At 34.7% G+C, this 12,346-nt stretch overlaps 1 protein-coding gene across 1 annotated transcript in view; it reads left to right on the top strand.

Annotated features, from left to right (window-relative positions):
- KCNH8 (potassium voltage-gated channel subfamily H member 8) overlaps nucleotides 1–12,346 on the top strand; it is a 421,014-nt gene that overhangs the window by 327,242 nt on the left and 81,426 nt on the right. Inside the window, exons 9-10 of the mRNA XM_074195058.1 lie at nucleotides 1,052–1,251; nucleotides 2,318–2,567. Of these exons, the coding sequence (XP_074051159.1) occupies nucleotides 1,052–1,251; nucleotides 2,318–2,567 (450 nt within the window). The remainder of the gene's footprint in view (nucleotides 1–1,051; nucleotides 1,252–2,317; nucleotides 2,568–12,346) is intronic.

The raw sequence follows: 12,346 nt of genomic DNA, 5'->3' as shown, positions 1-12,346 counted from the left end.
AGCACTTTGGGGAGCACTGACTATCAAGCCAAAGACTGAGAAAGATTCTACCTCTAATGGGACTTTGGACAAGACATTTCACCTTTACAAAGAGGGGCTTAGATTGCATCATTTTGGAGGACGTTTCCTGTTCTATTTCCATCAAAGTATGAACCTTCACAACCTCATTATCGTTGGTATCATGAGAAGCTCTGAAACAAAACTGCTCTCTGTTTTCTGGATTTTGTTCCAACAGTTATCTACATACTTGGTACTTGTATCTTTGTCTTAATATTGTTCATAAATTATTGGAATATAAGGTGAGAGTTATATGAAGCCATGTCAATTCTAAAATCTATCTGCTAAATAACCAGATATTCACTATAACACCATTCATAATAAAAAAGATTTAGTGTAACAATAATAGAATTTATAAAGTGTTTAAGGGTTTAAAAAAGTTGTACAATTATTGTTTCATTTTATTATCATAACATTTCTGTGAGTTATTATTCTCATTTTACAGATAGTAAAATTGAAGCAGAATATGGATAATGATCTGTCCAAGATCACAAATCTAGTAAGTGTCTGAGGTCAGATTTGAACATAGCTCTTCCCGAGTGCTCTATTCATCATATACCAGCTGACTGTCTCATTTAAAATTCATTCAGTCTAGAGCATAGTGGAGATATGGTCAGTGAAGATAAATAGCAGCTCATTTACATAGCCGCCTGAAGTTTATAAATTGCTTTCCTCATATTCCTATGAAGCAGACAGTGTAATTCACCTTATTAATTCTCTTTGACAAATGAGGAAACTGAGGCTAATAGTGCATATAACTTACCCACAGTCATACCATTAATAAATGGCAGAGTCAAGGCAAACAAGGTCTTCTGTCCCTGACTTGGAAGGTCTGTCCATGACACCATCCTGCTTCTTTTATTAAACCTATCTAGGACTCTGTTCTTAAGTGGCCTCCCTTATATATAGACCTACACTTAGAGAACCCAAAGACAACAGCATAGCTAGGCTAGCAGATTAACATCTTGCTATATGTATTTTTGTTTCCCTCCAGCCTTGATGCATGCTTTGGTCTTTGGGAACGTAACTGCAATCATCCAGCGAATGTACTCCCGATGGTCTCTCTACCACACAAGGACAAAGGATCTGAAGGACTTCATCCGTGTCCATCACCTGCCACAGCAGCTGAAGCAGAGGATGTTGGAATATTTCCAAACAACTTGGTCTGTCAATAACGGAATTGATTCCAATGAGGTAACAAGCACCCTCCATCCATTTGCCCTTTTAGCCTCAAGTCACATTTTCTGTTTGTTTTTCAAAATGGAAGGTATGACAAAATCAACCCCCATTCAGATGGAAAAGGGCACAAATAGGAAGGCAGAATTTATTTTTAGAAACCTTCAGTAGCAGATAAAATCCATCTTATCTCTTTATACTACCTTCAGCTCCCCTTTAGATTGTATCAAAAGCCCTGTGCCTGCCTTGGCCATTGGCCTAAATTGACCAAACAATCCAATTCAATAGTCAGTTGGACTTACATTTTTCACTACTCAGTCACCCAGTTGACCCACTGTTAAAACATTCTGAAGACAACAAATTCCTCCTGAGCAGCCTCCAAAGGCTAATCCCTACAGAAGTGTCTCATAGGCCAACTTGTAACTCTAGTGACAGCAAGCATTCAAAATAGGTTTAAAGTTTTACAAAGGACTTCATGTGTGTCATCTTATACATATGTATTTTATCCTCCCAATATGATATAAGTTAGGAGATACTATTATTCATATTTTACAAATGAGGAAACTGAGACTGGGAGAGATTAAATGACTTGTCCAGGTTAACCTAACTAGTAAGAATATGACAGGATTTGAATTGTTGTCTTCCCGACTCCAGCTCCAAGCCTCTCTTCAGATCACTACCTAGCTGTTTCTTACCATCCAGACACCTTCCAAAGATTAGACAATGATGAATGCGTTCTTTCTCTTTTTTGTTTGAGTAAAAGGATCCCTGGATGAGATCCACAGGGGTAGAAAATACATACTCCATTTTCAGTCTGTGGTAAAAGCCAAATGTTGGGATCCTGGAAACCAGTTTCCTTCATCCTTGCAATGTCTTATTTGTTTGAGAAATAATAATATTGATTAACAACAAAAATCATATCGGATACACAATAAACTTGTAAGCCTAAGTATGACATAACCAAGGTACAATGAGCCTTAGATTGGTTCTAATATACCTGTAAATATATATCTAATAAGTGACAGTGCCAACCAAGCTGCCCTCTCAGCAGCTTCGTCTCCTCCTGTGTATCTTTTTTCAACAGCTTTTAAAAGATTTTCCTGATGAGTTACGCTCAGACATCACCATGCACTTGAACAAGGAGATCCTACAGCTGTCCCTCTTTGAGTGTGCCAGTCGGGGCTGCCTCAGGTCACTGTCTCTACACATCAAAACCTCCTTCTGTGCTCCCGGAGAGTACCTCCTGCGTCAAGGGGATGCCTTGCAGGCCATCTACTTTGTGTGCTCAGGTTCTATGGAAGTCCTCAAGGACAGCATGGTGCTGGCCATATTAGGTATGTCTGTAGAATAAGAGAAATTGTGTTCTCGGGAATGACACATGAGAGCAAAGTATAAATATCTATGTGAAACACAAGGAAACTCTGTCATTCAAAAAGAATTTATTAGGTATCCCAAGTTTTTTTTATGATCCAGGTCCTATGCTAAACACCAGAGATACAAAGAATGGCAAAAGCAGAGTCCCTACCCTCAGAGAGCTCACATTCTAATAGACAAATCAATATGCAAATAACCAGGCACATATCAAGCATTTACAGAATACAATAGAGACACTAACATTTAGAGGGAGTAGGAAAAGTCTATTGAAAAATTTGGATTTTGAGCTGATGCTTGAAGAAAGATGAGAATCCTAAAAGGTAGAGGTATAAGAAAAAATATTTCATGCAAAGGAAGTAGCCACTTCAAAGGCAAAATGATGAGCAAGTGAGAATCCCAGTGAAGAAATAGCAAGCAGGGCAATAGTAAATGGATTGGAAAATGCATAGAGAGGAGTCAAACATAAGAAGGTGGAAAAGTGAGAAGGATTTGGTTCTGGAGTCACAAATATAGACAGAGGAATTTGTTGCTGGAGGTATTAAAGAATCACTAGTGTTTATTGTAGGGAATAACATGGGCACACCTACATTAGGAATGATAGTTTGGTTAGAATGGAATGAGACTAGAGTCAAAGGGAATGATGGCAAGACCATGGAGTAGTCCCAATGAAACACGAGGAAGGCCTGAATGAAGATGACAACAGTGTGAGTGGAAGAGGCAATGGAAGCTAGAATTTTATGAAGATAGAAACAATAAGACTTGACAACACATTAGATGTATGGAGTTAATGAGAGTGCAAAGTCAAGAATCACATTGTAGTTGTAAGCCAAATTAGTTCATATGAGTATTGTGCTGGAAGGTTTGTCGAGTCTGAAACTCATTTGACTTTCACAACACTGAAGATGTTATTATTAGTCCTATTTTTGCATGCAAGAAAATTGAGTCTGAAAGAGGCAATAGGACTTATCTAGGGTCACACAGCTAATCAATGACTGAGGCAGGTTTGTAGTTCAAGACATCCCAACTCCAGTCACTATTCCCAAACTTGGAAATCATTATTTGGACTCTCAGGAACTCTAGAGTTTTCTTAGCTGCCCTTGCAAAAACAAGCAATTTGTATCTTATTGCTTTCATTCAATATCAGTGATCCAATGTGTCCATATAGTATGTCTAGTCATCTATGTGTGTGTGTGTGTGTGTGTGCGTGTGTGTGTGTGTGCTTTGCATTTAGGCATCCACATAAATATGTGTGTGTTGATATGCAATTGTGTGTTACTTATGTGATCCTGTACATGCAAGTCTTACAACAGTTTTAAATAGCTTAGAATTAAGCACTAAGGCTTTTAATAAATGTCATACATTAAAACAGTTATTAATATTTTATATATGCGTGTCTACGTAATGCATATACATGATGAACATATACAGTATATGTGAAAATACACACATAAACATATCTCTAAATATCAACATTGTGTGTATAAATGCACTCTAGGAGTCATGATTTAGTGGATAGGAAGCTGATCGCACAGTCAGGAATTTCTAAGTAGAAAGTCTCACATCTAACATATATTAACTGTGTGAACTTGGGCAAGTCACTTCCCTTGTCAACTTCCTAGGTCACTCTTTAAGAATAGAAGTTGTGAAGAAGTTCTCAACCTTCACAGGGAGGTTCCTCCCTGGGAGAGGGAGTTTCCTCATCCCCCAGTTATCTTCCCCAATGAATTCAAAGGTCTAGTTCCAAGCTATATAACATAAATAATAAAATAATAAATAAAATATGATAAAATATAATGTAAAACAATGATATAATATAACATAACATAATATCATATCATACCATATCATATCATATATCATATCATATCATATCATATAATGTAAGAAATCAAGTTCAACCTGGTCTAGCCTCCCATTTATCTGCTTTTCAGTCTTAACTATGGCAGTTAAGCAGATGATCACCTTAAATAGACAGGGGGAATCCAGCCAGGTCCACTTTCCCAGATAGCTTGCATTGCATAAATACAGATAGAAATATATATGTATATGTGTATATATATACATATATATATGTATGTATGTATGTATATATATATATATATATATATATATATATGTATCTTACATGCAAGAAAATTTGCTCTCAATTTTATGAATCTCCAATCATCCCAATTATGGTCTCTTCAAATAAATTTGTAGTTGTGGTCAAGTTCAACAAAGAATAAAAGCAAATCCTTGGATACTTAAATGGATTCCTGAGCTTATTACTATGAGCATTGCCTTTATTTGAGTGTATTGCCAACTGTCCCTTCTTTCTAATTCTTTGTGACTCACCTATTTTTCCTCAAATCTTCCAGAGACATTGCAATGAACTGAATAACAGTTCAATGTTCAGAATGCCTCTCACTTTTGATGTCTCACTGACTCATCTACTTTCTGGTAGCATGTGTTCCTCTATGATAATTGCCCACATAGACACACATTCTTAATTTTCCAATTCAGACTAATTATATAGAAAAAGAGTTAACTAGTCATGAGAATTAACACAAGTTCACCTGTCTGCTGTGTTTTGTTTTGCTTTAATTTTTGCAGAAGAAAAGAGTCCTAATAAGAATTAAGAAATAACTTAGGGGTGGCTAGGTGGCGGGCAGCTAGGTGGCACAATGGATAGAGCACCGGCCCTGGAGTCAGGAGTACCTGAGTTCAAATCCAGCCTCAGACACTTAATAATTACCTAGCTGTGTAGCCTTGGGCAAGCTGCTTAACCCCATTTGCCTTGCAAAAACTAAAAAAAAATAATAATTTAAATAATAATTTAAATGAGAAATTTAATGTATTTTTAAATAGTTGGGTTCAATTCCCACCTCTGACACAGTCATTTGATATTGGGTGGGTCCTTTAATCTTTCAGTACCCTAGGACAGCTCTCTAAAATTATAAATCACAAAACAGATATACATACACACCGTCTCCTTGGGATGTATCATAATTATCCAGAGATTTACAAATAAATTCTCTGCAAAATTTATTCCACTTATTCAAACACAAAGGTCACCTCTTAGAAGATATATCTTTTTCACTAAAGGGCATTACTACAACATATAAATCCTAAAATGGAAAAGACACTTATCCCTGATATGTTCCAAGTGTTTACTATAAGCAATCAGGAATCTGTATCTTCATGGTTTGTTGATTAGGGTGGGGAAGAAGAAAGTTAAATCTTGGTTAAAGATGAGAGAATCAATATAAAGTGTATGGGCCTCATAAAATATTGGGTAAAAAGTTTGAAAATGCATTTTCAAATCTCAGATTAATGATTCTGAGACTCCTTTGGGGGAAAACTGCTAATGTCTTTCAATAACTCACTTTTATAATAATTAATTATATGGGGTGGCTGGGTGGAGCAGTAGATAGAGCACTGGTCCTGGTGTCAGGAGTACCTGAGTTCAAATCCGACCTCAGACACTTAATAATTACCTAGCTGTGTGGCCCTGGGCAAGCCACTTAACCCCATTGCCTTGAAAAAGCTAAAAAAAATAACTAAAACAATTAAATAATATGATGCAATTAAACCTATTTATCATGCCAGTATTAGGAGAGAGAACTGATACCAAACTCTCATTATGTTTGGAATGCCAGTCCATTTTTTGTATTTCTTAATCCTCATCCTTGGTCTCAATTCACAGATGGCAGTAAATAGCCACACATCACCAAAATGGGGTAATGAGGAGGGCAAAGGAATCTCCCTCTTCACATTCTTTTCATTGATTTACATCTTTATCACAATAGTAGTTTTATTTGAAGTTTAGCTTTCTCATTTTTTTTCTCAAAAGGACACACTGCTAGCAGATTTGGTAGTTGGTAAGTCAGGATTATAACACTATCCATCTTTCTTTCCTTAGGTTGAGTTAAATTAAATTTATTCTTTTTATAATAAATTCTGATGCCATCCTAATGGACTGTGGCATCGCTAAAGCAGGATCATCAGCCATCCTATTTAGCTAAGGAGACAAAAGATTTTGTTATCTTGTTACAAATTTCTCCTCATTCATGGTTGTGAAAGTGATAACTTTTTATATTGCTTTATTCTTATGGAACAGTGCTTTATATAAAAATAGTTTATCTTTTGGAATTTATTGTGGAATATGGTAAAAGAAGCTGATCTTCATCTCTTACCACATTGCTTTCTAGTTTGCACAAAAGTTCCTGTAAAATGGAATCCTTTCATTAATTGTTATAAAAATGTGGGTATATTAAGTTATTTTTATGAACATTCACTTTTAAGTCTTGCCATCCAATGCACACACACACAAACACACACACACACACACACACACACACACACATGCTTGTATTTCCAATAATAAGTAAATATCATTTCTTTTACTTGAGACAATCTCCTTGCAGTCCTGTCCTTCCCTTCCCTGTGCCAGCCCAGTAGACTCATTTTAATCTTATGTTACTATAGATGTCTGTATAAGCTTATACATATATATAGAGAGAGGTGTATTTATCTATATGCATATTAATATATATACATAAAAGTATTGTGTGTACATGTTTATTTTCCTTGTTAAGTCTGATAAAGACTTATAGGTGAGCACCACACCAATATTTGAATAGATGTCAGTCATTTTCTCTCCAAGTGCCTTGCTGGCCAGGAACCTTGTCCTAGAAGATATAACTATGCCAATGTTTGAACTCCTTCCTTGGGTCACAGCCCTAACTGGTATATATATCACATGAACCATTTTATTTAGACTGGCTTCAGCCATCCTTCTCTTTCCTCCTATGCCATCTTCTTGCCAGCTGTCTTGTGTATATAAGTATACCCTCCTCACACCATTCCTTCCTGCTTTCAAGGTCTGGAGTTATAATCACATCAATGCTGTCTCTGCAAGTGAAAAGGGTATGTCTATTTATTGTTTGAGCTATCTATTCACCATCCCTATGACATTTCACTACAAAGTAAGCCTTTTTAGCCACCACTCCCCAATATTTGCTGTTTTTCCCTCTTACAATAAAAACTCCTTATGGACAGGATAGCTTCACGTTTATATTTGTCTCCCCAGTTTATCATGGTGTTTAGAACATAATGAGAGCTTAATAATTTTTCTTGCTACTATTTATACATTCCTCAGGACTCCCTTCTTCTTACTCTGTTTTCTGCATTTAAAATGAAATATTCAGTCCTTTTTTCTTCCTCTTCTCTCTTCTTCACTGAAGTGAATGATGAGGGAATACTTATTTTTAACATCCAAAATCAGAACTTGTATCTCTTTGTTTCTTCAATAACCCTTTGATAGTGTAGAATTCCAAATTAAAATAAAATGATTGAACTAGAAAGTCTGAAAGTTTATTTCTAACTCTATGAGCTTAAGTTTTTTTCTAAATATTCAGACTAATTTACCTTTATTGAGTTCTTTACTATCACCCATTTGCATTTCAAAGGTTCTAAATTTTTTAGGGAATTCACAGACACTAATTCTGTGAAAGTCAATTTTTTTCATAGAGTTATGCTCAATATGATAAGTTAAATATTCTTTGTCATAAGAAAGTAAATTTTATATAGACCCTTGTCTAGTCTTTGTAATCCTAAGGAATTCTGATTGAATTTGGAAGACAATATTTTGGTACTGGCTGCTTACAAAATCTTCTCAAAGACAAGAGAATTTTGGAGATTAGCAATCACACCTATTTGTGAGTTAAACCCAGGGTTCCTCTCTTGTAGCATTGTATAATTCTATTTAGGTATATTTTAGCCTCTTGCTCCAAAACATTTGGGAATTTTTTATAATTTTCTAAGATATAATTTTCAGACTTTTTCTTCATTGTTTCTTTTTGCTGATTCTTTTTTTGTGCTTTTTCCAATTATATGTAATCATAGTTTTCAACATTTATTTTTTGTAAGATTCTGAATTCCATATTTTTCTCCTTTCTTTCCTCCCTTCTCTTCTACAAGACAGCAAGTAATCTGATATAGATTATTCATGATAAGTATGTAAAGCATATGTTCGTATTAGTCAAGTTGTAAGATTCAGAACCAAAGGGAAAAGACCATGAGAAAGAAAAAATAAATAAAACAAATTTTAATAAGTGAAAATAGTATACTTTGGTCTGCCTCCAGGCTCCATAGTTCTTTCACTGGATGTGGATGCTATTTTACATCATAAGTCTTTTGAAATTGTCTTTGATTGCCATATTGTTGAGAAGAGCTAAAACTCATAATTGATCATCACAATGTTGCTGCTGCTGTGTACAATGTTCTCCTGGTCCTATTCCCTTCGCTCAACACTAGTTCATGTAATTCTTTCCAAGATTTTCTGAAATCTGCCTGCTCGTCATTGCTTATTGCACTATACATTCGTATCCCACACAACTTAAGCCATGCTCTAATTGATGGGCATCCACTCAGATTTCTATTTATTGTCACCACAAAAAGAGATGCTATAAATTTTTGTATGCATGTGGGTCTTTCCCCCTATGTTTATGATCTCTTTGAGATAAAGATCTATTAATTGTATTGCTGGATCCAAAGAGTATGAACAGGGGTGGCTAGGCGGCATAGTGGATAGAGCACCGGCCTTGGAGTCAGGCATACCTGGGTTCAAATCCGACCTCAGACATTTACTAATTACCAAGTTGTGTGGCCTTGGGCAAGCCCTTAACCCCATTGCCTTGAAAAATCTAAAAAAAACAAAAAGAGTATGAACAGCTTTATAGTGCTTTGGGCATAGTTCCAAATTGTTCTCTAGAGCGGCTGGATCTTTCACAACACCAATGGTGAATTGGTGTTGCAGTTTCCCCATATCCCCTCCAACATATATAATTTTCTTTTTCTGTCATATTAGCCAATGTGATAGATGAGATGGTATTCCGAGTTGTTTTAATTTGTATTTTATATGATTATAGATAGTTTAATTTTTTCATCTGACAACTGCCCATTCATATCCTATTTATCTATTGATTCACTGTGTTTTTCTAAAACAATATGATTTTCAGATTGCCACTCTGATGCATTTTTTCAGTGTTTTTATTCTATAGACACATTCCTCTAAATATGCTCTTTTAATTTTCTTCAATATTTTTCTTACATCTCTTAATTTTAGATTTCCATGTCTTCTTTTCTTTTTCCAAAGTATCCACTGCTTTGCTAAGTTGTTCAGGTTCCATTAGAAGCCTTTCATTGTCTTCTAAGCCTTTTCTTGTAAGCTCTAATTTCATTCTTTTTATCTTCAAATATTTTATTAGAATTTCCAATCATTCTTTGGGTTATTGTAACTACTTTATTCTTTTTTCCTTGAAGAATTCTAGCTACATTATTTAGATAATTGTTTATTTTCTAGATATAGTTCTTAGGAGCATTATATCCTATGATATTTATTCAATATATAAGTAATTCTCCTTTAGGCTTATTTACTTCTTCAAACTGGTAATTTTCAGTGAAAATTTCCTTAAAGGAATTTATGTTCTCTCTTCCCTTCTATGTTCTTGATAAATTCATTTGCTACATTTCAAACTAGTTTGAGATCATTGGGAGAGGTTAAATTTACAAATAATCCTCATTAAACCAGGATTTCTTAGCAGAGGTCATCAGTGATTTGATAATCCACAGGGATAATCATGATGCCTCCTACTCATATAGTTTAAAAAGAATTGTGGACTTTAATACCAGCTACCATGGAACCTGAAGCTAGAAGGCCTTGAGTTAAGAACTTCTGAGCTGAAGTGGGTTCAGGATGCCCATGAATAGCCTGTGCCCTCTAGCCTATGCAAGATAGAGAGACCTAATCTTTAAACAATATTTACACAAATATTTAAACAATTTTTACACAATTTACACAAATATTTACACAATATTTACACAATAGATCAATAGTTCAATTTGTATCATTTATTATCTTAAAAGCTAAATATTGATTGACATTTTAATGTGGTTTCTAAAAAGACAATGTAACTTTATCTTCATTAAGAGAATTTTCAGGGCAGCTAGTTGGTGCAATGGATAGAGTCCGGCCCTGGAGTTAGGAATACCTAAGTTCAAATACGGCCTCAGACATTCAATAATTGCCTTGCTGTGTGACCTTGGGAAAGTCACTTAACACTAACGCTGAGAGAAGAGAGAGAGAGAGAGAGAGAGAGAGAGAGAGAGAGAGAGAGAGAGAGAGAATTTTCAAATGTTCATGCTCAGGTTTGGGAGAATATTGGCCATTCTTTGTGTGGTGAATCTTAAATGGATTATTGACAAACTACAGAAATAAACAATCAGTGTAATAACATATTCCTTGGAACTACTGGTATTCCTTTTTACTAAAAAAATTGGTGGTCCCAACTTACCAAGGAATATTTTTTTGAGAAAAATGCATTGCTGCCTCAAAAAAAGCATAGCAATTTCAAATTTTTGAAGAATAATTATCTGGGAAAAGTAGTGAATTTCTTCCTTATTTAGTGTCAATGAGTAGAAGTTATCAAGAGATAGGTTTTGACTTATTCTAAAAAAAATAATGTCAGCTAGAACTTTACAATAAATTGATGTATTAGCACAGAAAACAGGGAAGCTCAACTTCCCTGAACCAATTTTCCACCACTGAAATGGTGCAAAATTAAGTTTTCTAATATGAATTATTTGATAGCAAATAAAGATTGACAGGTGACTGTAAGTTTCTCAAGAATCATTCCATTCATTAGCTTTCTCTCCAGAATGAATTTTTCTGATGTTAGTTAAGTTTAAAATTGTCTCTGAATGTTTTCTCAAATTATATTACATATCTAAGTTTTCTCCAGCTTGAATCTTCTTATATAAAATAAGGTTTAATCTTTCTCTAATAGTTTCATGTGTATGCATTCTTTCCCTCCAGAATTCTTGTTGGGAGTGGTATAGGAAGAATGATTGCATTCAGAAATAATTTAGACTAAATGACATTTTAAGCTTCATTCATTATGGTTGTATGGTTTGACTCATATTATATCAAAATGCATATAGCAAAAAGTCATACTATGATATAATTTCCCTCTATCTTGTGCAAATGTTAGTTAAAATATTCTAAGAACTCATTTAGAGAATTAAGATTGAGGAGAGGAAAGAGCTAAGCATGGTATTCCTGTCTAAAAAGGAAAAATGAGCATTTGTGCCAGTTAAGGAAACTTCATCACGGGGATAATATAATCTCTTGATTTATAATTCTCACAGCAAGTTCATAAGTCAATTTGTGAAAATTGTGGGCTGTAGAATAATCAGCTTCCTAATTTTCTAAAAAATATTTTGTCCATCAGTGAAATATGGAGGAGGTTTTATCAAAGATGACCTTTTAGGGTAATGTCAGTGCAAATGTTATAAAATTATTCCAAAGAACTTTGTGTGCTGCTTTTAATAGTATATTAAAAAGTCTAATAAAATACATTGATTCTAGGTCTCAGATTTCATTGTTTTGAGGAATATCCTGTATAGAAGTCTTCCACTGATACATTATTATAAATTGACTTGCCACCAATATGAGTCAGGGACTTGAACTCAGGCTTTCCAGACTCCAAGGCTCTTCTTCTATCTACTAACCATCCTGTATCTTAATAAGGGCTCAACAGTTTGCTTTTGCCCATATTTAGTCATTGACACAATTGAAAATTATACACCTTATTTTAAAGCCATGGTGATGCCAATCACAAATGAGATAATATTTGTAAAACTCTTAGATGGTGTCTTAGTACATAGCAGATTCCATATAAATGTTACCTAACATCAG

This window comes from Macrotis lagotis, chromosome 7 (assembly GCF_037893015.1).
Source record: "Macrotis lagotis isolate mMagLag1 chromosome 7, bilby.v1.9.chrom.fasta, whole genome shotgun sequence".
NCBI lineage: Eukaryota > Metazoa > Chordata > Mammalia > Peramelemorphia > Peramelidae > Macrotis > Macrotis lagotis.
This window is presented reverse-complemented; position numbering and strand designations above follow the sequence as displayed.